Source organism: Thalassophryne amazonica, chromosome 15, assembly GCF_902500255.1.
Source record: "Thalassophryne amazonica chromosome 15, fThaAma1.1, whole genome shotgun sequence".
NCBI classification, from domain to species: Eukaryota; Metazoa; Chordata; class Actinopteri; order Batrachoidiformes; family Batrachoididae; genus Thalassophryne; species Thalassophryne amazonica.
In genome coordinates, this window is record NC_047117.1 from 51,263,990 (window position 1) to 51,286,740 (window position 22,751).

The 22,751-nt window shown below is 46.5% G+C and overlaps 1 protein-coding gene and 1 long non-coding RNA gene across 4 annotated transcripts in view; one reads left to right on the forward strand and one right to left on the reverse strand.

Annotated features, from left to right (window-relative positions):
* The first annotated feature begins 366 nt into the window (after positions 1-366).
* LOC117525746 lies at positions 367-22,192 on the forward strand. The gene is made up of 2 exons (XR_004565132.1): positions 367-417; positions 21,914-22,192. It is a non-coding gene; the product is annotated as an uncharacterized LOC117525746 (long non-coding RNA).
* Positions 21,041-22,751, reverse strand: part of clta (clathrin, light chain A) — a 41,808-nt gene continuing 40,097 nt past the window's right edge. For all 3 annotated transcript variants that reach the window (XM_034187681.1, XM_034187682.1, XM_034187680.1), the window contains one exon: positions 21,041-22,126. In XM_034187681.1, the coding sequence (XP_034043572.1) occupies positions 21,955-22,126 (172 nt within the window). In that variant the 3' untranslated portion in view covers positions 21,041-21,954. The remainder of the gene's footprint in view (positions 22,127-22,751) is intronic.

Here is a 22,751-nt window from a genome sequence, read left to right on the forward strand (position 1 = left end):
CCCGGCCAAGCACCGCCTCCAAGCCATACCTCCCCTCCCACCCAGGGTCTAATATTTTAATGTCATTTTATTTCATGAATTAAAGAACGATTAAAAATACCTAGATCTTTTTAATGTATTAAAGAATTAACTAATTCTGAAATAATTAAACATAAATCACTGTCTATTATTTAATGACCCTTTAATATCTTTAATTCTTAAATTATTACGTTTCCTTTTCTGTTTTTTAATTCGTAAATTAAAGAAGGGGAACAAATACCCGTCTCTCTCGGCTGTAAGTCTTTGCAGCAAGACGGTCAAATACCCACGCATAGAGCCGCTCGCGGAAACATGACCCCACGGCTGTAAAACCTGTTGCAGACGCTGTGTCTGTGTGAGTGCGTGTGTGTGTGCGTGTGTGTGTGTGTGTGTGTGTGTGTGTGTGTGTGTGTGTGTGTGTGTGGCGGGACACCCGCTGAGCGGAGATGCTGCCCCGAGGTGATGAACCCGAAGAACAATAAACAATGCTCCTTATCACTCACGCCAGATGATGTTTTCTTTTAAGATATTAGCCGATCGATCATGGGGCGCGGGACACCCGCTGAGCGGAGATGCTGCCCCGAGCCCGAACAATAAACAATGCTCCTTATCACTTACGCCAAACGGTGTTTTTAGAGCAAAAGGTAAGGAATTACGCCCCGCGGACGAAGAAGGGTTTAAAAATCCCCTTTCGACGATAGAGTGACATACAGCATTCACCATGGCGAGACGAACTCCGATCCTCCGCTACATCTGCGAGACCCCGGTTAACATCACCATGACAACAGAAGGCTCGCTTGCCCCAAAAAAAGCGAGAATGTACGTCAGCCGTCTGAGCCAGCCGATACCGGAGGAAGATCTGACGTACAGCCTGGAGGGGCACGAACGTTTAACTTACACGTTCGACCCGTATTATGCCCAAGTAAGTTTCTTCACTCTGGCCGAGGGTGAGACTGCCACTCGAGGAACCCCACGGGTGGCGCTTACTTCCGCCGATTGGGGTGTCTTCTCCGCGGCGGCGGGCTCGATGATTCGCGACACGGTCAACCCTGAACCTCCAGGAGATCGGACGCCGGAAAAGAAGAAAACACGCTTCCAACTCACCTGGCTCAGCGCCCAGGGGCCTCGCTATAGGGTGATATTCCAGCGTGGACCTCCTGACACTGTCTCTGAGGGTGAAATTAAGTTGGAGCGGGTTAGTGCCAGCGGCCACGTCAGAAGCGTCACAGCTGCGGCTGAGAGCTGGCATGAGATGTTCAACACCTGCAACGACAGGATTACGGGCCTCTTTACAAGGTGCCTGGCCTGGAGGGACGTTATCGAAGTCCGAAAAAACTTGGCCCCTCTTTTTACTTAAAAAAAATAAATAAAAAAATAAAATAAAAAATAAAATAAAAAAAAATAAAAAAAATAAAAAAAACTCTGACGTAGCTCCTCCCCGCATGCACGGGGATTTCTATAAAAACCAGGGGACCACATCTCATTCAAGCATCGGACGACGAACCAGCATGAGCTCCTCAACCTCTCCCATTGCAGCGGCCGACGACATCGCTTGTGACTGCGCGCTCGACTGTGGAAGAGACCGGCCCTCCCTGAGCCAGGCTTCACGGACCCGCGGTGGGTACGAGAGCCCATGGGGAGTTCAGCTCGAGGCGGTCTGGGGCGAGATCCATCCTTCTCACGCGCTTTCCAGCCCGGGAGGCGTGGGGTCTCTTCCCGCTGTCACGGAGGCCGCGAGTCCGCGGGAGGTACAAGACCTCGAGCCGGCTGAGAAATACGCCACATCTTTCGCATCTGACCGGCCTGACGGGTTCCTGTCAGAGGAATTCCTGAAAACGGTGAAAGTCGGCGTGGCACACTTACTTTTGGCTGTGATCAAAAGTTACAGACAAAAACTCTGTTACGGGTGTGAGATCGATCACCCCAGCCAGCGCCAGCACGAGTGCCTGGACCCGTTAAATGAATATTTCTTTACCGGACATTTTGAGAGATTAATGGTGAGACTCTGGAGACCGACCTTCATCCCGGCTGTGGTAAAGCTCCTAGCCCAGCGCTTCCTCAACCCATCGGCTGCGAGGGTTCAGGGGGTGGTAGAAAACATCCTCACTGAGCTGAAATACACTGATACTTTTGAAGCAAAGATCAACGAACTGTACACATGTTTCGGTGAAGACGCAGATCTCGACCTGGAGGGGATGGTAGCCGTCTATAACCCAGACGACTGAAGAAAAACCTGTTTTTTTTTTTTTTTGTTTTTGTTTTTTTTTTTTAAATATCATTATATTGTTTTACAGTCATGGGTAATTGTGTGATGATTCTCTTTCAAAGCTTGCGGGAAGTTTATATTATACGTGGACTCTCGTATAAGGTGGAGCGGGTAGTCATTCGCAGGCTGGAGATCCCAGACGCCCCGCCTTTATGCGCTATGGAGAGGGTTTTCGACGTTATCAGACGTCGCCCCGGGCCCGGAGTCTGGACAGATCATATCTACAGCGCGGCTCTCCATTCATCTGAAAAATCTCTGTACAACGTATTACTGAAAATCTCTGTTTTGACCACTGACGATTTTACACGGTGTAATACGATGCATCTGCTTACATTATACACTCTGTTTGTGGATGTGATAGCGTGCCGGGTGAAACAGATGGGGGTGTCCAGAGGGGAGATTGTTCCTACACTTTTACAGCTGAATACTGAAATAAACCGTAAATGCGGGGGAGATGTATTACTGAGAGTTTTCCAGTTTTGTACGTGAACGTATGCTTTTTTCCTTCACGTATGCTGTGTTTAATAAACATGAACAATTGCTTTTTTCTCTGTGTGTGACTTTAATGAATGTAATAAAGCACATATTCTAAACCTTATACGGCCTGTGTTCTTTCCTATAATATTGTTGAAAAAGGGTGAAATGTTTTTCATATTGCAAGACAGAGTCATACAAACGAGGTTTTGGTGGAAAAAAGGTGCTCGTATGAATTAATGAGGGGTTTTAACACGGTCTCATTAAAAGCTCGAGGCTGCTCTGTGAGCGCTCTCCGCGGTGCTGAATCAGAGTTCAATTTAACGTTTCCAAGAGCTCCTATTTAAAACGTATACTTTTTTCCTTCACGTATGCTGTGTTTAATAAACATGAACAATTGCTTTTTTCTCTGTGCGTGACTTTAATGAATGTAATAAAGCATATATTCTAAACCTTATACGGCCTGTGTTCTTTCCTATAATATTGTTGAAAAAGGGTGAAATGTTTTACAAATCAAATTTATATAGTGCCAAAACCACAACAAAACAGTTGCCTCAAGGCGCTTCATATTGCAAGACAGAGTCATACAAACGAGGTTTTGGTGGAAAAAAGGTGCTCGTATGAATTAATGAGGGGTTTTAACACGGTCTTATTAAAAGCTCGAGGCTGCTCTGTGAGCGCTCTCCGCGGTGCTGAATCAGAGTTCAATTTAAAACAAAAGACTAATATTTATGGTCGCTAAAACATATAAAAATGCAAAAGGACTATCCGGTTCATCATTCTGAAGAGATCCGTCTTAAAAGATGGGTGATGAGGGTTTAATGAAGGATGTATATTATAGTCCGGTAAATCCGGGGAGTTTTGGAGGGCCGGAGCGTTTACGCAGGGCTCTGCATGATCAACACAGCTCTAAAATTCGTATGAAGCATATCAGAGATTTCCTGTCGGGGGAAGATGCATACACATTACACAAACCTGCCAGGACGCATTTTCCAAGAAATAGAGTATTTGTCACAAACCCGCTTAACCAATTTCAGGCGGATTTATGCGACATGCAGGGGTTATCAGATTTTAACGACGGGTACAAGTACCTGCTGACCGTTATCGATATCTTCTCAAAAAAAGCGTATGCCAGACCTCTGAAGTCAAAGCAAGGGCGCGAAGTCTCACAGGCCTTTGCCTCACTCTTAAAGCAGAGCGGGGTGCCTCTGAAGATGCAGACTGATGCCGGGAAAGAGTTTTTTAACAAATCGTTCAAGGATTTAATGAAAAAACACCGGATTCTACATTTTGCCACCTCAAGTGATCTGAAAGCCTCGGTTGTCGAGAGGTTTAATCGCACGCTAAAGACGAGAATGTGGAGATATTTTACTGCTAAAAACACGAGAAGATACATCGACGTCCTACCGTCTTTACTCACGGCTTATAACGAGAGTTATCATAAAAGCATTAAGATGAGGCCGAATGAGGTTAATGATCGAAATGTCGATCAAGTGTTTCAAAATTTGTATGGGGCATCCACCCTACGCAGGAGGCCTGTGAAGTGTAAATATAAGGTCGGAGATATAGTCAGGGTCTCCAAGCTCAGGGGAGTTTTTGATAAAAAATATGAACAAAGTTTTACGGATGAAATGTTCACGGTGTCAGAATGTATACAACGTACGCCGCCCGTTTATAAATTGAAAGATTATGACGGTGAGATCATTGAAGGCTCATTCTATGAACCGGAATTGCAGAAGGTTAAAATAGCAAAAGACAGACCGTATCAGGTTCAAGAAATTATTCGTGAACGTTTTACCAAGGGAAAGAAATTTGTATTTGTCAGATGGAAAAATTGGCCCGAGAAATTTAACTCCTGGGTTCCCGCGGACCAGCTGATGGCCGTATAAATATGAGAACTTCCATCTTCAACCGACATATGAGAAATGGATCGGGATCTGAAACACGGATTTTATATGACTCTGCCTTCAAACGCCAGCCTAAAAGTATTCCCGGACAACACAATTTCATGCTACCAGGTGGACTTGGCTCGACACCTGGATCTAGAGGGTGACTGGGATGTGGCGCTGACGGAAATTTGTTATCCGCACACCTGGTTAAATATCCCGGAAAAGCCTTCCTGTACGTTCCAGGTGATGAAAATTACGGGCAAGAACAAACTCGCCGTTCACTCGCGATATTTTGACACGGGATATTATGATAACTTTGAGGTTATTGCAGGGCTGATAAACCCTCGTTTGAAGACTATAGATCCGAATCTGACTTTAAAATATGACGATATCCAGAAAAAGTTTCTGTGGGAAGGAGACGGTACCAGCCAGGTATATTTTGAAGCCCCGACGGCGTACATGCTGGGGATGCACCCTAATCAATGGCTGAGATGCGGACCCGGGGTCACGAGCTGTCCCCGCTACCCCGATATAAAAGCAGGGATGTATCACCTGTTCTGTTATACAGACGTTGTACAGCCTCAGGCGGTGGGTGACGCTTTTGCTCCTCTCCTCCGAGCGTTCGAAATTGGAGGTCGTTTCGGGGAAATAATTACAAAGAAATTCAACCCCGCTTATTACATCCCGGTCTCCAAAAGACATATTGAGACAATACGCATCGAAATCAAAAGCGATCAAGATCAAACGGTGGATTTCAGATACGGTAAAGTGGTTGTGACATTACATTTTAAACCGGCGGGATAAAAAAAAAATGGCTGGGGCAGCGCACAAAGCCGACATTTATAGATTTGTGCCTTACTATGAAAATCAAGTCGGGAATGGCCTTCACGGCTTCCACGGCGCTCCTGTTATGTACGGGCGCGGGCTCGGGAACATATTTTCGAAACTGTTCAAATTTGTGTCGCCGCTGATTAAACAAGGATACACGATCGCCAAACCTCACCTGAAAAACGCAGCCCGAAGCATCGCTTCCGACGTAGTGAGCCGCGTTGTTGAGAGGGCCGGACGGAGTCAGGAGCCCGAGCAGCAGCGGGGGTCCGGGATCATGGTGCTCTCAAGAAGGCCCCGGAAACGCCCCCCGGGGAAACGGGTCAAAACAGTTAAAAAGCGAAAGACCCCCGGAAAAAGCAGAACAGTTCGAAGGAAGCATAAGAAGAGGAGGTTGTCCGGGGATATTTTCTCTTAAACAATGTCTCTTTTGCGAAATAATTCCCCCGAATGCACCATGAGCGAATTGGATTTATTCGCCGTCCCCGGGACCCAGCTGTCCATCGAGCAAAGCCAATACGTTGAAGTCAGCCCGTTATCAGCCCTGACGGACATGGGCCCTATCGAGTTTTTTATCCCCGGAGACGGTGAGAGGTATTTAGACCTCAATAATACGCTGCTTTATCTGCGAATGAAAATTACAAACGCCGACGGGACTGACCTGGCTAATGACGCCCGCGTGGGCGTCATAAATTATCCTCTCAATACGATTTTCTCACAAGTCGACGTGACTCTGGGTGACCGGCTGATTTCCCAGTCCAGCGCGACGCACCCGTACAGGGCAATGATTGAGACGCTGCTGAACTTTTCCCCCGCTTCATTGAAATCGCAGTTCACGGGCGGTTTGTTTTACAAGGACACCCCGGGTCAGCACAATTCGACCGCTGTGGATGACGCGGGCCCGAATAAAGGCCTCGTGAGCAGAGCGCGCTTTAGCGCCGAATCGCGTGAATTTCAAGTTCAGGGTCCGCTGCACGCAGACATATTTTTCTGCGAGAGGCTTCTTCTGAATAACATTGATCTAAGAGTTAAATTAATTCGAGCCAGCGATGCTTTCTGCCTGATGGGGCTGGCGGCCTCCACTTTCAAGCTGAAAATTCTGGGCGCATCCCTATTCGTTAAGAAAGTCACCGTATCCCCTGCAGTGAGATTGGGCCACTCCGCGGCTCTCATGAAAGGGAACGCCGTGTACCCGTTATCACGAATCAACGTTAAGACTTACGTGATCCCCAGCCATTCCAGGATATGCAACCAGGAGAACCTGTTTTTAGGAACCATGCCCAAATATGTGGTTCTGGGTATGGTGAATCACAATGCATTCAGTGGGAGAAGAGATCTGTCCCCGTTTGAATTTGCACACTATGACCTGGAGTACCTCGCACTCAGTCAAAACGGGAGACAGCTGCCGGCTAAAGCTTTCCAGCCTGAATTTAACAACGAACTCTCTGTCAGGGAGTTTTACAATCTCTACACCGCGACCGGACGACACCTCAAAGACCAGCCTCTCTGTATAGACCGGGAGGATTTTGCGCGCGGCTACGCGCTGTACGTCTTCAATTTAAACCCGGAGGAGGACAGCGGCGCTCTGAGCCCCGTCTCCACAGGCACCCTGCGACTTGAAATGAGATTCAGAGTCGCGACTCCGCATACCACCACGCTGATAGTGTACGCGTGTTATGATTCTCTCCTGGAGATTAATTCCAAGCGACAGGTCCTTGTGGATTTTTACTGATGAACACCCTGGAATTGGACGCAGTTATGAGGGGCTTAATAGGAGACCTGTTTGCCGGTGTTTTTGCGTCTGACGAGTTATTCCGGATCAAGCCGGGCCCTCCCGTATATTTCATTGTAAACACCCACCCTAGACATTTACCGGGAGAACACTGGTTAGCGCTCACCGTTGAAAAAAATGGTCGAGCCACATTTTTTGACTCGTTCGGCCTCAGCCCTGACTTTGATTACTACCCTAAAAGCATCCTGCAATATCTGGAGAATCTCCCAGATGTTAAAAACATTCTGTATCACAACAAGCAGCTTCAGCACGAGTTATCCGACGTATGCGGACAACACTGCGTGTATTATCTGTATAACAGAGCCAGTGGGAAGTCGTACCGGGACGTGGTGTCTTTATACTCCGAAAATACTATCGCGAACGATGATTTGGTTTCTGATTTTGTGAAAAGATATCGTTATTGCCTTAAGAAAAGCTGCAATACCTCCTGTAACCAGCTAGCAGGGCCTCTGCATGAGTTTAAATATTGTCACGGCTTGTGTTAACCGGCGTTCCTATTTTTTTTATGTTTTTCCGTGTGAAAATGTAACCTCCGTCTTAGAACGCTCTCCCGATCATACCTTTAAAGTTTTATTGCGTTTGGAAAATTTAAACCCCCGTTTTTTAAATGTAGAAAGAAGCCTTGACCTTTGACCTTTGATTTTTGTATGTGTTTTTTTCGCCTGAAAACGGGGTGGATGTGTGAGAGCGGCCTTCCGATCATACCTTTAAAGTTTTAACGCGTTTGCATAATGTAAACCCCCGTTTTTAAACGTAGAAAGAAGCTTTGACCTTTGACCTTTGATTTTTTGTATGTGTTTTTTTTCGCCTGAAAACGGGGTGGATGTGTGAGAGCGGCCTTCCGATCATACCTTTAAAGTTTTAACGCGTTTGCATAATGTAAACCTCCGTTTTTAAACGTAGAAAGAAGCTTTGACCTTTGACCTTTGATTTTTTGTATGTGTTTTTTTTTGCCTGAAAACGGGGTGGATGTGTGAGAGCGGCCTTCCGATCATACCTTTAAAGTTTTAACGCGTTTGCATAATGTAAGCCTCCGTTTTTAAACGTAGAAAGAAGCTTTGACCTTTGACCTTTGATTTTTTGTATGTGTTTTTTTTCGCCTGAAAACGGGGTGGATGTGTGAGAGCGGCCTTCCGAACATACCTTTAAAGTTTTAACGCGTTTGCATAATGTAAACCCCCGTTTTTAAACGTAGAAAGAAGCTTTGACCTTTGACCTTTGATTTTTTTTATGTGTTTTTTTTCGCCTGAAAACGGGGTGGATGTGTGAGAGCGGCCTTCCGAACATACCTTTAAAGTTTTATCGCGTTTGCACGCTTTAAAACATTGTTATTAAGTACAGAAAGAAGTGTTAATCTTTGATCCTAAATTTTTTTTATGTTTTTTTTCGCCTGAAAACGGGGTGGATGTGTGAGAGCGGCCTTCCGATCATACCTTTAAAGTTTTATCGCGTTTGCATGATGTAAACCCCCGTTTTTAAACGTAGAAAGAAGCTTTGACCTTTGACCTTTGATTTTTTTTTATGTGTTTTTTGTGAAAAATGTTCCGAATGTGTAGAAAATGCACCCCCGATCATACCTTTAATGTTTTTGCATCGTTGTTATTAAGTAGAGAAGTGTTGAAAGTTGTTTTTTAAACCGTATACCGAATAAAAGTGATGAAGGCCGGAGATGAGTTTCAGTCTGTGTTTTATTAGTAACAATATACAAAAACGTGACTGACTGCGATGTATTTTAAAGAATCTTGATCATAATATCCAGTCAGTTTTTAATTCGATACCCTCCTTTTATGGTGAGAAACCTTCCCAGCGTTGGAAGTCTTTTTTTTTCTTAAGTTTCTTCCTGGCCGGCGAATCGGTTAAAAGAAGGGATTCATCCGGCGAGCTGCTCCGGCCTTTTTTAAGCTTCTGAAGCTGCTCGCGGGCTTGCGGGTTTGATACGCACGCCACCGGGATGTTCCGCTCCTGTAAAATATTGAGGAACTTCACCCAGCCTGTAGGAGGGCTTGATTTCTTGAACGAGGATCCGAGATGTTTCATAAGATCTATGGCGTGAGACCCCCTCACGACTTTCCCCTTGTAAATAAATTCCCCCGACGGACTCCAGCGCGTATCACCCTTCGATAATTTCCTCATAATATATTCAGCGTTTCTACGCTCTCTGGAGGGGATATTCTTCAGGACCTCTGTGACAGTCTCATCCTCCTCCTCCTCCTCCTCCACCCCCTCCTCCTCAGGTTGCTTAGCGACGCGAGTCTCTTGCGGGGGTGAAACGCGTGATTCGAGTTCCCCCTGCTTGATCAGGGTTAAATAGCGCTGCAGCAGAGCCTCATACTTTTTAATTTTTTCATAAGGAGAGTGAGTACGTTCTTCCAGTATACCTCGCATTCGCGAGTCTAAATCATTTTCCGCCGTTTGTCTGATGTTATTTCCGCTCGGCGGAACGGAATGACTGAGTTGAAGCATCTGCTGTGGAGTGAGTAAAAACATCTTTTGCGCCGCTTTGAACGCCATTATCCTCTGGGTACTATTAGACTCGTTATAACGGGCAGGGCCGCGGCGAGCAGAGGCAGGAGAAAGCCGCCCGTCTGAATCAGCGCTCCCCGCTTCTTTTTATAACTGGTTTTTCTGTCGGCCAGAAGACGTAAAACTCTTTTTCGTTTTTTCAAGGCCCGGAATTGAGAGTCGCTCAAGGCGATATTCCCCTTTAATATATTCAAAGCGATCTCGGATAAAGTTTTCAGAAGCTCCGCCCTGCAGGTCTTCAGGCTGTGGTGACGCTCCCTCGCCCCGGCTCTGATTAGCGCTTTAAGAGCGGGGGCGTTCCTTTTTAAAAGAGAGCTCATATCCGTTTATCTTTCTGTAAATAAACTGTGGGCCACTCGTGCGGGAGTAATCCCGATCTCAGTCTGAACTGATCTGGACACTCCTGCGTGCAATCCAGTAATAAATACCCGTAAGGTACGCTCGTAGCATCATCAAGTGCCTCCAAAAAAAATTGTTTTCTGCCGGGAAACATTTGCTGAGCCAGAATGTTCATCTGTAACTTGTCTCTGGGATTTTTAAACAGCACCATATAATTACAATTCAAACTGATGGTTCGACTGTATTTCCCTTTATGAAACACGTTCTGTGTGATCATGATGACGCTCATATTCCGGTGATGTCTGTACTGGGTGAAAATTCTTACAACTTCAGGATGATCCGTTGCTTGAAAGATGAGATCGTCCAAAATAACCAGATGGCTCTGACCTTCAGGGAAAAGGCTGTCGTCCAGAAATGAGTCAGGGAGTCCTCTTACAAATTTAATATTTTTATTCTTCAGTTCAGAATACAGAGGTTGTTCAGACGTATACAGCCATACAATGTTGTCAGGCACATGTCTCATAGCGTGGCTACAATTTTCCAGCAATGTTTTCACAAACACAGTCTTTCCCGAACCACTCGGTCCAACGATGAGACAGGAGAATGGGAGCTGAAGTCTGGGGTCAATCTCCACCGTATTTCCAGAGTGAGACATGTTTCAAAATCCGAACGGTTCGGTTTCCCCGTCCTTTAAAAGACGCCGCTTGTCATACACCACCCTGAAGGATTTTTGAAATGACACGTTTGTCAAACTGAAACTGCTTTTATGACGTTTAATTCCCTGCTGCGGCGTTATGATAGATGCAGCGAGGGCGGGATCTTTTATATAACCCTCGACCAGATCTTTGACGCTGTCAAAGTTTATTTTCTGACAGCTTTCGTGGGTTTGAGTGATCCCCTTCACACGCATGACCGTTTTACCTCGTGCGGTTTTATATGTGTAACTTTTAGGTCCCGCCGCTGCAAACTCTGTGATGACGTCGCCGTTCAACTCGTCGGTGAGCTGCCCCAGATAATTACCGGTAGGCAGCGGGGTTTCACCCCGCCTACAAACGTAAATCAGGCTATCGGTATCATAATACAGAATCCTGTCAGGATTTGCCACAGCCTCCATAAAACCGTACAAGGTCAAACGCGCGTACGCCGTTGTAAACGCCGCGATGAAAATATTGACGGTTTTACCCGGTCGGCTGACGTGCCGCGGGCCGTACCTCCATTGAATCATAGCCGCCTGACTGCTGAGGAATGTTAGATATGTGACCTCGTACTCTTCAGAAAACAGATACCTGAACAGATCGTCAGCATTTTTAACGAGCGCGGTCTGCGTCAGATTTGCCCTCTGGGCGAATTTCCCCCAGAAGGAGTTGAGGCAGATCTTAGCCATCTGACGTTTTGCCGGATTGTGACTGATTTTTTCTGGGTCTAAACGAATCTTCTGATTCAGCCAGTAGTCCGTGATGTATTTTTCTCTGCTCTCGGAGTCTTTATCAAATTCGGGAGGGAAACCAGAGGCTTCCTGCTTGTGTTTTAAGAAGGTGTTTATGTACCCCTCAAAGATTTTATCACTTTTTTCCTCAAAATGCCAGACTTCAAAAATCTTAGCTACAGCATAGCCTGTATCCAGAGCTTTGTGGAATTCCGGGGTCGTCCAAGTCCCAGACAGAGCTCTCTGCTGCTGACTGTGTGTGCACGCTGCAGCTTGATTATTTTCATCAGCGCAGGTGCGACACAGAGTAAACACCAGTTTACCGTGAGGAGTTCTGTGTGGGAGGACGGGGAATTTTAGCCCCTGGGGCGGGTACACGATGGCTTTGATGAGCCCGAAATAAGTCCTGGGGTCTCTGAAATTTCTCTCTATAATTTCCGGATGCCCCGTGGGATATGTGAAATTTACGTTAACGTAAGGATACAGCGAGGTCACGTCGACGTAATAGACCGTCTCATCTTGCTCAGCCGTGTACCTCAGACGGGCCGCGCAAGTCCGACCGCCGTATAAAGCGTCGCGAGGTTCGAGGGGCGGCGGTAACCCCCTGCGGGCGAGGAAACACCGAACGCTCTCATCCCTCAGCCTCATTTCAAGCCATTGATGCTCCCAAATTACGTTGAGGGTGACGCCCGGCATAGCCCGCAGAAAGGCTATTTTTTTCTGACACGCTGCGTGGAGCTCTCCAAATGAGGTGTTTGTGAGAGGGTTTATTTCATGCTGTGTAAAACACCTTGCACACCCGTGGTAAAAACATCCGAGAAACTCCCACACTTTTATCCGGCCGTCAATCTGAGCATACCCATCAACATAATAACCTCCTATTTTTTTCTCGCCCCTGTTTAGAGCATGATCGATGATAATGTTTTGCGTCTCAGCAACCCATTCTAACCATTGCACGGCCACGTCCGAATATTTTTTATGCCTCGTTCTATAATTGTCGGCGGAGGGGATCGCCAGCGTTTTTGGAGCAAGAAAGTTAGTTTGGAAGACTTTCATACACGCCGAGGCGATTGTAACGCAGGTAAAAGGATCCACGAGTGTTTCAGCGATGAATTCAGACATAAATTTGGAGCAGGCTGCAGCCAAGATTTTTGTGTCGTTATCACAATACATAACGGCCTCGGCTTTAAAATCGAAAATTGCGTTTTTTTTCCGCACGTACCACGCGTTAAATTCCTCTCTTTCTCCCTCTGACATATTTGCGACCCCGTAAGCCGCTGAGTCAGGGTACGGACCGACATAGTTCAGATTTTTTTCTGAACTGAACAGGTGCGGAAAGTAACCTTTGCGGATGATTTCGTCTTTCAGCCGGATCCCCAGGGCTTTAGGCATCTGAGATAAGCGCATTGTAAGGAAAGATAACGAATCTATATATTTCTGTTTAAAGGCGGCGTCTGTCATGAGTAATAGTTTACTCCCGGTCATAATCACAGCGGGGGTTACGCCCTGCTGGACTAAATACTTTAGAAGCAAATAGCCGTCAAAACCTTTTGAGTTGTGAGCGATGAACACGTATTCTTTGAATTTTCTCGTTCTAAAATGTTTAAAGAAGCGGGCTACGCAGTCTGTCCCCCATGCGCTCCAAAAATCACCCGTCTTTGTTACAGCGCTGACGTAAAACGGTACGTGTTCCCCGTTATTATCGACATACGTTTCAAAATCATAAAAAACGTATTTCTCTGAATGCGTCTCTTCAGCTTTGAGCGGGGTCATATAGCAGAGGTGACCCTCGCTCGGCTCCTGGAGAGCCTCGCCGCATATATGACACCTCTTCTGCTTACACACGTGCGGAGCGCTGTTTTTAGAAAACGCTATGTAATACTCACGTTTACATCGAGAGCATTTTTTTCTGTTATCACACACATTAACGAACTTACCGGCGGAAGGACGATACTTCGGCTGTTTATGCAGGCTGTAACAGGTGGGAGAGCGACACTCCTTGTTACATTCGCTGCAGAATACAGGGTTATTTTTCTCATAACACTGCGTGGATTCACAAATTTTACAATATGACGGACAATTATGGGAGGCGTGGTTATTGTACCCCTCAAAGCAAAACTTACATACATATTTCACTCCCAAAAATCTCTTTAAATCGATGATTCCGTAAAAATGATTATTAAACAGAAAAACGAAAAGAGTTTTCTGCTGCGCCGGTATTCCTGTCTGGAATTTTGTCAGCTTTCTCTCCCCTTCGGCTCTGAAAAACACCACAATTTTACAACCCAGAGCGTTTTCAAATTTTCCCACCTGCTCTAAAGATACCGGCGTAGCTTCCGTTAATCCGACGCTATTTTGTAACGCCAGTCCGCGCTGCTCCGCCTCGTGCGTACTCAGATGAGGATTCAATAACTGAACGAGGTTTATCGCGAAACATAAACTGTTGTCAGGATTATACACGATATTAAGGCATTTGGATTTTTTCCTCAGAACCTCGTGATGGAGGAGGTCATCTATTCTGCGCTTCCCCGCGCCGTTCTGGTTGCGGATGACTTGAACCACTAATTCCAGAGACTCGTCGGCTAAAACGTTGGAATTTGATTGTATCAATCGTTCTAACAGATTTTGGAAGCCCGTCACATCGCCAGCGTCGTTATATGAGCTGATCAAAGCGGCCTCGTTGTAGACTGAGTCCCCACGAATCTCCATTTGGATAAAGTCCCCGGCCCTGGCGTGTGTTAAAGCCTTTTCGACCGAGTTATGAAGAGCCCCAACGACGTTACGGTAAAATTCCGCGTAGTCGGGAATTTCGTCGGCGCGCTGGAAATTGAGAGGCAGCCTGATTTCGATATTGTTAAAAGCAGGTCTCCTGATGACGTTAGCAGCCCCACCACCCGTCATGGGAGAGTGTCGGCTGGGTCCCGGTCGTGCATCATCTCCGTCTTCCATCAAAACAGAGATCGCCGCGTTTATCGGGGTTAAACGAGCTCTGTTTAAAATCTCTTCTCCGCGCGCATTGCGCGGGGAGGGACTTCTTAAAGGTGAAAAAGCGCGAGCGTCGTTAGGCGTTTGATTTAATTCATCCACCGCGGATTGGACGTGAGGATTAACTTCACACGCGAGGAGGTTTACGGCGTTATTTAACGGAGTCAGACGTACCTGGTTCAACGCCGCGGGACCGGACTCGTCTGGAGGTGAGGTGTGCGGGGGGTCAGGGGGCTCTTCAGTATCAGACTGGACCGTCGAATTTATAGCGTTAATCGCAGAAATGATGTAGGGGTTAATTTCTTCCGATTCTCGTTCAGCCGCTAAATTGTTAAGAGCCTCATTTAACGGTGTTAAACGAACACGGCTTAAAAGTCTCTCTCCGGACTCGATGTTATTTTGAGGCGGCGAATTTAACGCCTCGGGTAATGGACCATCTGCTCCAGGAGCGCTCCCCGCTGAGTCGATTATTGAAGCGTTTAAATCCAATACACGTCCGAAGTTATTTTCCCGATGTGAATTCTCTCCTTCCATCTTTTAAAATCTGTAGCAGGAAGAATCTACCTCAAGAAATTCAGTTAATATACCTCTTCAAAATGAATTCTCCCGTTCCATCGGAATAAGAGAAAAAATAAAAAAATAAAAACAGACTACACATTTTCAAGAAAGTTGCGTGATGAGGTTAATCCCAGCTCAGAATATCTTCGAGCCTTGCGTCTCTGTGGAAAATAGACGGTCTCCCTCCACCGCGTGCTGAAAAAAGAGAAAATCGTTAGTTATTAAATATTTAAAATAAATAAATACATAAACTCCGACTCCTTACCGTGTACATCCGCGGATCGTTTTACGGGTCTCTCCCACTGACCCGCTTCTCCATGGGCTGTGACAGAAAAAATCGGGTTATTCCAGAGTTTTAATCGTGATTTAATCTCGATCGCTGTACTTACATCTGCGTGGTGAAGTCGGGGCTTCCAGCCTTCGAACTTCTTCAGGGGGCTCTGACTTGATTTCTAGAATTAACATAAATAAATGAATACAAAGCATCACCCTCGCAAGCGGATATTCTGTACTATTTCAAATATATTACCGAGGACGGGTCCGAACGCGCTCTGGACCGTCTGCGTGGTTTTGTCTAAAAAAAAATAAAAAAAAACAGTTTCAGACGGCGTGCATCATTTAAAAACACTCATTTCTATCAAAACAGATTACTTAAATCACTTACCCTGAAAGCTGATGCGGTTTTCGCACTCTGCTCGAAGACAAGAAAACTTAATTAAACAACATGGTTTTCCAGGATTTTTTCCGCAAATTTATTCTATTTTATACCCATAGCTGGGGGTCCAGGCATCTTCACTCTTCACCGGTCGTAGTGGAAATGCTCGCTGACTCGTTCCCAGGGACGTAAGTGATAAGGAGCATTGTTTATTGTTCGGGCTCGGGGCAGCATCTCCGCTCAGCGGGTGTCCCGCGCCCCATGATCGATCGGCTAATATCTTAAAAGAAAACATCATCTGGCGTGAGTGATAAGGAGCATTGTTTATTGTTCTTCGGGTTCATCACCTCGGGGCAGCATCTCCGCTCAGCGGGTGTCCCGCCACACACACACACACACACACACACACACACACACACACACACACACACACACGCACACACACACGCACTCACACAGACACAGCGTCTGCAACAGGTTTTACAGCCGTGGGGTCATGTTTCCGCGAGCGGCTCTATGCGTGGGTATTTGACCGTCTTGCTGCAAAGACTTACAGCCGAGAGAGACGGGTATTTGTTCCCCTTCTTTAATTTACGAATTAAAAAACAGAAAAGGAAACGTAATAATTTAAGAATTAAAGATATTAAAGGGTCATTAAATAATAGACAGTGATTTATGTTTAATTATTTCAGAATTAGTTAATTCTTTAATACATTAAAAAGATCTAGGTATTTTTAATCGTTCTTTAATTCATGAAATAAAATGACATTAAAATATTAGACCCTGGGTGGGAGGGGAGGTATGGCTTGGAGGCGGTGCTTGGCCGGGGTTAGGGGAGGAGCTTGGGGGTGGGGCTAGGGGAGGAGCCAGGGGCGGAACTAGGGGAGGAGCTGGGGGCGGGGCTTAGGGGCGGGGCATACTGACGTCATCGACTCTGATTGGATGTGACGTCATAAGGGGCGGGGGCTCGGAGGCGGGATCAGGGGCGGGGCTTAGGGGCGGGGTATAATGACGTCATCGATTATGATTGGCTGTGACGTCATAAGGGGCGGGGCTTGGAGGCGGGACTAGGGGAGGGGCTTAGGGGCGGGACATAGTGACGTCATCGATTCTGATTGGCTATGACGTCATAGAGGGGGCGGGGCTTAGTGACGTGGCCGATTTTGATTGGCAGCTGTCACTTTTTTGACGAAAGGTGGGTCAGTTTTCTCTCTGTTGTGTACACAGTGAAAGGCTGTATCACTGGAGGAGATGAGTCAGCCTACCGGGATGAGGTGCAGCAGCTGAAGGTGTGGTGTAGAGAGAACAACCTGCTCCTGAACACATCCCAAGCCAAGGAGCTAATCATAGACTTCAGGAGAAATAAAACAGACATTCAGCCCAAGAGTACACTTTCTGAGAATCCTCAGGAAAAATAACATAAACCAGAGATTGTGTCTTTTTACCGCTCTACCATGGAGAGCATCCTCACATACTGCCTCTGTACGTGGATTACCAGCTGCACAATGGCAAACATGAAAGAGCTCCAGAGGGTTACCAAAATGGCAGAGATCATTGGGTGCCCTCTATTCACACTGGAGGACCTTCATGGCTCTTATTGTCTCAGGAGAGCCAACACCATCCTAAGGGCCCCTTCACACATAACATGAAAGACACAGAAACACATCAGCAGTGATCTGCTGCAAATGTGACATATGTGTTTTGTTACAATGTGGGGAAATCCCACAGTGACACATGCCTTGCGGGGGCGTCCCGTGGGGTGATTTTCTGCATGGCACGATATTCAGCAGCTTATAGTCGGCTGAAGCAATGTTTTAATTTATTCCCATGTAAGACTGTAGTTATGCGACTTCATATCCTACAAGCCAGTACAGGTGTTTCCCAGCTTTGACTTGATGCCCACCTCTGTCAGCAGACCGGCTTCACACCATGCCGCGTGCTCAGACGCTGGCTGGTCCTCATGAGAGGGTGTGCGCCCGCACACACATGCACACTGCGTGGTCTCCAGCTGCTGTGCAGCACACAGCGGTCAGCTGGTCCAACACCAAGCCACAGCTGACAATGTTGGATTCATGGTGTGTGTTGGTGGTGGGGAGGACGGCACACTCCACAAATCATTTGTGTTGGGGACGGCGGGGGGGAGCGGACGATGACGACGCACTCCACAGACCATTTGGGTGGGTGTGTGTGGGTCAGCAGTTGCACCCATGTGTGTTGCTAGGTGACGCCACTTTCGTTTGGCACTTTGACAGTTTTCACAGACAGGTCAAATGTCATCACCTGCTGTCCACTATTGTATCAGGTGCGCGAATAGCCCCGCCTTTTCTAACTGTGCAGCGAGCAGTGTTAGATGTTCATGTGTGACATCTGGAATTTGGTCCACACCTCCCGAGGGGGGTATTGAATGAGCATGCGCAGGGCATTTGCTGTCTCGGCCATTTGTGTGTGTGTAATGTTGTGGCGACAGGTGTATGAGGCATTTGAGACGGCTCCGATTTTTCACAACATGCAATCCCTCCTTCATGCGCTACTCGGCTTCTATCGTGTTATGTGTGAAGGGCCCTTTATTTGTACCAAATTTACCTTTTGGTACAAATAAAATAACCTTGAACCTATAGGGCTCATCCCACCCTGACCACTCTCTTTGAGCTACTGCCATGAGGCAGACGGTACAGGGCCATTAAAGCAAGTACAAATATATTAAAAAACAGTTTGTACCCAACTGCTGTTTATGTTAATCTTGTTGGTGTGGAACCAAGATGCTGCTCACTTGCTGATGTACTCATTTTAAGGGTATTTCCTCTTTGGTATAAGGCAACATGACTTCAAGTATCTTCATGTATTCAAACTGATCCGTGATCCCTGGTATGTGATAAATAGGCTTGACACTATCGTATAAGAAACAGCCCCATATCATGACGCTTGCTCCACTCAATGTACTGTGGTTTGAATTCAGCTTTTAGAGGTCATATAACAAGCTGTCTGCAGCCCCTAGACCCAAAAAGAACGATCTTGCTTTCATCAGTTAAAAAATGTTGCTCAATTTCTCTTTTGTCAAATCAGTGTTTGGCAAATTCTAACTTTTTTTTTTTTTTTAAGCAATAGGACTTTGTTGGAGCTTCTTGCCCATAGCTTGGCTTCACACAGGACTCGTGCAGTATTCTGGTAACTTCAGACCTTCTTCGATCATCCTGGAGCTGATCATTTGCTGAGTTTTTGCCATTCTGGCTGTTATTCGATCCATTTGAATAGCGGTTTAACATTTTCTTCCATGTCTTCCTGATTTTGGTTGCTATTTTAATGCCTTTGAGCTCATTTTGGCTGAGCAGCATTTCCTGCACTTCTTTACATGTTAAAATAAAAGTTGAGCCTTTGCAGTTATTGTTGAAGCTTGCATAATTGGGTCAATCAAATGCCGCGTTTGTAGCTGGTCTTCTCATGTATTTTCCTTTAAGCTATATCTATAGCAAGTTTTTAAGTAACTGGATAGTTTGTATTTCATCCATCCATTTTCTTCCGCTTTATCTGGAGTCAAGTTGCGGAACACCTCTCCAGCGAGGCGTCCAGGGGGCATCCGGAAAGGATGCCTGAGCCACCTCAACTGGCTCCTTTCAACGTGGAGAAGCAGAGGCTCGACTCCGAGCTCCTCACCCTATCTCTTAGGGAGTGCCCAGCCACCCTGCGGAGGAAACTCGTCTCAGCTACTTGTACTCGCGAGCTCGTTCTTTCGGTCATGAGCCAAATCTCATGACCATAGGTGAGGATCGGAACGTAGATCGATCGGTAAATCGAGAGCTTTGCCCCCCTACTCAGCTCTCTCTTCACGACGGTCCAATACAGCAACCGCATCACTGCAGCTGCTGCACCGATCTGTCGATCTCACGCGCCATCCGTCCCTCACTCGTGAACAAGACCCCGAGATACTTAAACTCCTCCACTTGAGGCAAAGACACTCCACCGACCTGAAGAGGGCAAAGCACCTTTTTCCGGTCGAGAACCATGGCCTCGGATTTGGAGGTGCTGATTTTCATCCTGGACGCTTCACACTCGGCTGCAAACCACCCCAGTGCACGCTGAAGGTCCTGATTTGACGAAGCCAACAGAACCACATCGTCCGCAAACAGCAGAGACAAGATTCTGTGGTTCCCAAACCAGACCCCCTCTACACCCTGGCTTCGCCTAGAAATTCTGTCCATAAAGATAATGAAAAGAACCGATGACAAAGGGCAGCCCTGGCGGAGGCCAATGTGCACTGGAAACAGGTTTGACTTACTACCGGCAATGCGAACCAAGCTCCTGCTGCGGTCGTACAGGGACCAGATAGCCCTTAGCAAAGGACCCCGGACCCCGTACTCCCGGAGCACCCCCCACAGGGTGCCACGAGGAACACGGTCAAACGCCGTCTCCAGATCCACAAAGCATATGTGGACTGGTTGGTCGAACTCCCATGAACCCTCGAGCACCCGATAGAGCGTGTAGAGCTGGTCCAGTGTGCCGCGACCAGGACGAAAACCACACTGCTCCTCCTGAATCCGAGGTTCGACTATCGGTCGAATTCTCCTCTCCAGTACTCTGGAATAGACCTTACCGGGGAGGCTGAGGAGTGTGATCCCCCTGTAGTTGGAACACACTGTAGTTGGTGGTGGTCCCCCTTCTTAAACAGAGGGACCACCACCCCGGTCTGCCAATCCAGAGGCACTGTCCCCAACCGCCATGGGATGTTGCATCAGCGTGTCAGCCAAGACAGTCCCACAACATCCAGAGATTTAAGGTACTCAGGACAGATTTCATCCACCCCAGGAGCCTTGCCACCGAGGAGCTTTCTAACCACCTCGATGACTTCGGCCTGGGTAATGGATGAGTCTGCCCCTGAGTCCCCAGTCTCTGCTTCCTCTTCGGAAGACGTGACGATGGGATTGAGGAGATCCTCGAAGTATTCCTTCCACCGCCCGACAACATCCCCAGTCAGGGTCAACAGCTCCCCACCCGCACCGTAGACAGTGCTGGTGGAGCGCTGCTTCCGCCTCCTGACGCGTCGGACGGTTTGCCATTCCAACTATACAAAATTGGTCAATTTGTACTTTCTTAAACCCAGTAATTCTGGCCAGGAGTGTATCTGGGGGCACATTTTTAGTAAAATAATGCCCAACAAGAATCATTCAATCACCATCAAATGCCATTTGTGCATTCTGTTGTTGTCAGAAAGGATTCTCTATGAAGAGGTAAACACTGGACTTTCACATCTCACCGACAAACAAGACAACAGCCTTTGTTCACCTTTTACTGATACTGAAATCAAATGGACGATGAATACAGATGGTCAAGCAACAGTTGGCCAACAAATTCTTTCAAACTACAATACAGTGTAATTTTAGTGACAAACATTTTATATTCTGTATATATATTGCATTCTGTATATGTACATAGGTACACGCATAGAGTACATACACACAGTTGTAGTTGAACCGCACATACACTGGTCACATGTATTGTAATAACAGGACTTTGTTCTTTTGCTGACTGGTGAAGAGGGAACAAACTTCAAAACTAAATGCATAGATTAAGAAATTTATCAATTATGCCACACACAGGCTCTACACAGCTCACACACTCAGTTTGGAGTTTTGTCTTTAGTTTGGTCCTTAAATGTTCTAAAGATGCTTCTTTGAAGGAAAAAAAAAAAATGAAGTAATGTCTTCAAGTGCAGCAGAGAAATTAAACTCTATTCATATGGATCAAATCTCTTAGGTCCCAAAAGGATTCTTAGGAAATGTCAGGATAAGTAGTTGGACAACAGCACTTTGGAATGATCGGTGCTGGTGTTGGAGTGTAGCTCATTTTACACTCAAGCAGCTGCTCTGTTCTTTTAACTCTCAGAAATGTTCCACAGACCACTGAGACCTGACGTGGGTGTCACTGGATTCGATATCGGTATATTTCAACAAGGAATTACAAGGTCTTTCTTCATACATGGAGCAAATGTGTAAAACCATTGAAACGGCAGAGAGCTCTGAGCTGGTGCTTCAAAGAGTCTCAGCGTCATTTCCACTGCCTACATCCTTCAACTCTAAAACAAATCAAGGTACAACAAACACACGGACAGCCGTGGCATCGGGGCGGGGCATAGGTAGTTTGGGATGATTGGTGTGTGATGATAGAGTATGAGAGTGAATGACACCCTGAGCAGCTGGTGGGTCGGGCCTAGCGGACTAACGGGGACTGCTTAAGGGAAATGAGAACAGAGCGCATGCGGGACACATCTTTGGCCTGCTTGCTGGACTTGGGGTTGAAGTCGCAGAGCCGCGCCACTCTCTCCCACTCTGTGCCAGGGTTGTTCTCATCCAGATCTGAAATCATGGCCTCCTCCGCCGCCCTACGTGCAACAGCAACAGGGGAAGAGGACAGTGGAAAAAGTAATGTGAGTGGGCGAAAGTGTAAATATAAGACAAGTAAAAGTGCACGCACGGACGCACGCACACAGGCCTGAGAAAGTCCTCTGCTGATAAAACAAATCCACACTCATGGATGCAGTCACTCATAAAAAATAATAATAATAAAAAAATAATAATAATAAAAACTAGTTACATTTAAAAAAAAAAATCAATGTGCATAACACGATTTATAGAGCAATATTTATTTCAATTTCCCCAAGATGTCAGTCTAGTGTTTAGTGGATGCTTGTTTGTTCAGCAGAGTCTACCTCAGGGTAGGACAGTCAACCAAAATCTCTAAATAAACTACCAGATTAATTCATGTTTACTTTTCAGTGCCTGCAGTTCACCCACAAACCTATTTACACCAAACAGTGCTGTCAGCTGCATCACAACGGGGGCCATAAAACACTAGGAATTTAATATCCTCAAGGTCTAAGTATCAGCAACCTGGCTTGGTTAAAAATTCAGTTCTGCAGAGACCTGGGGAAGGGAGCTGTACCACAACCACACAACGACCCTGCAGTTTCAGGTCCTGTTTTGCACTTCAAAACATGGACAGTGATT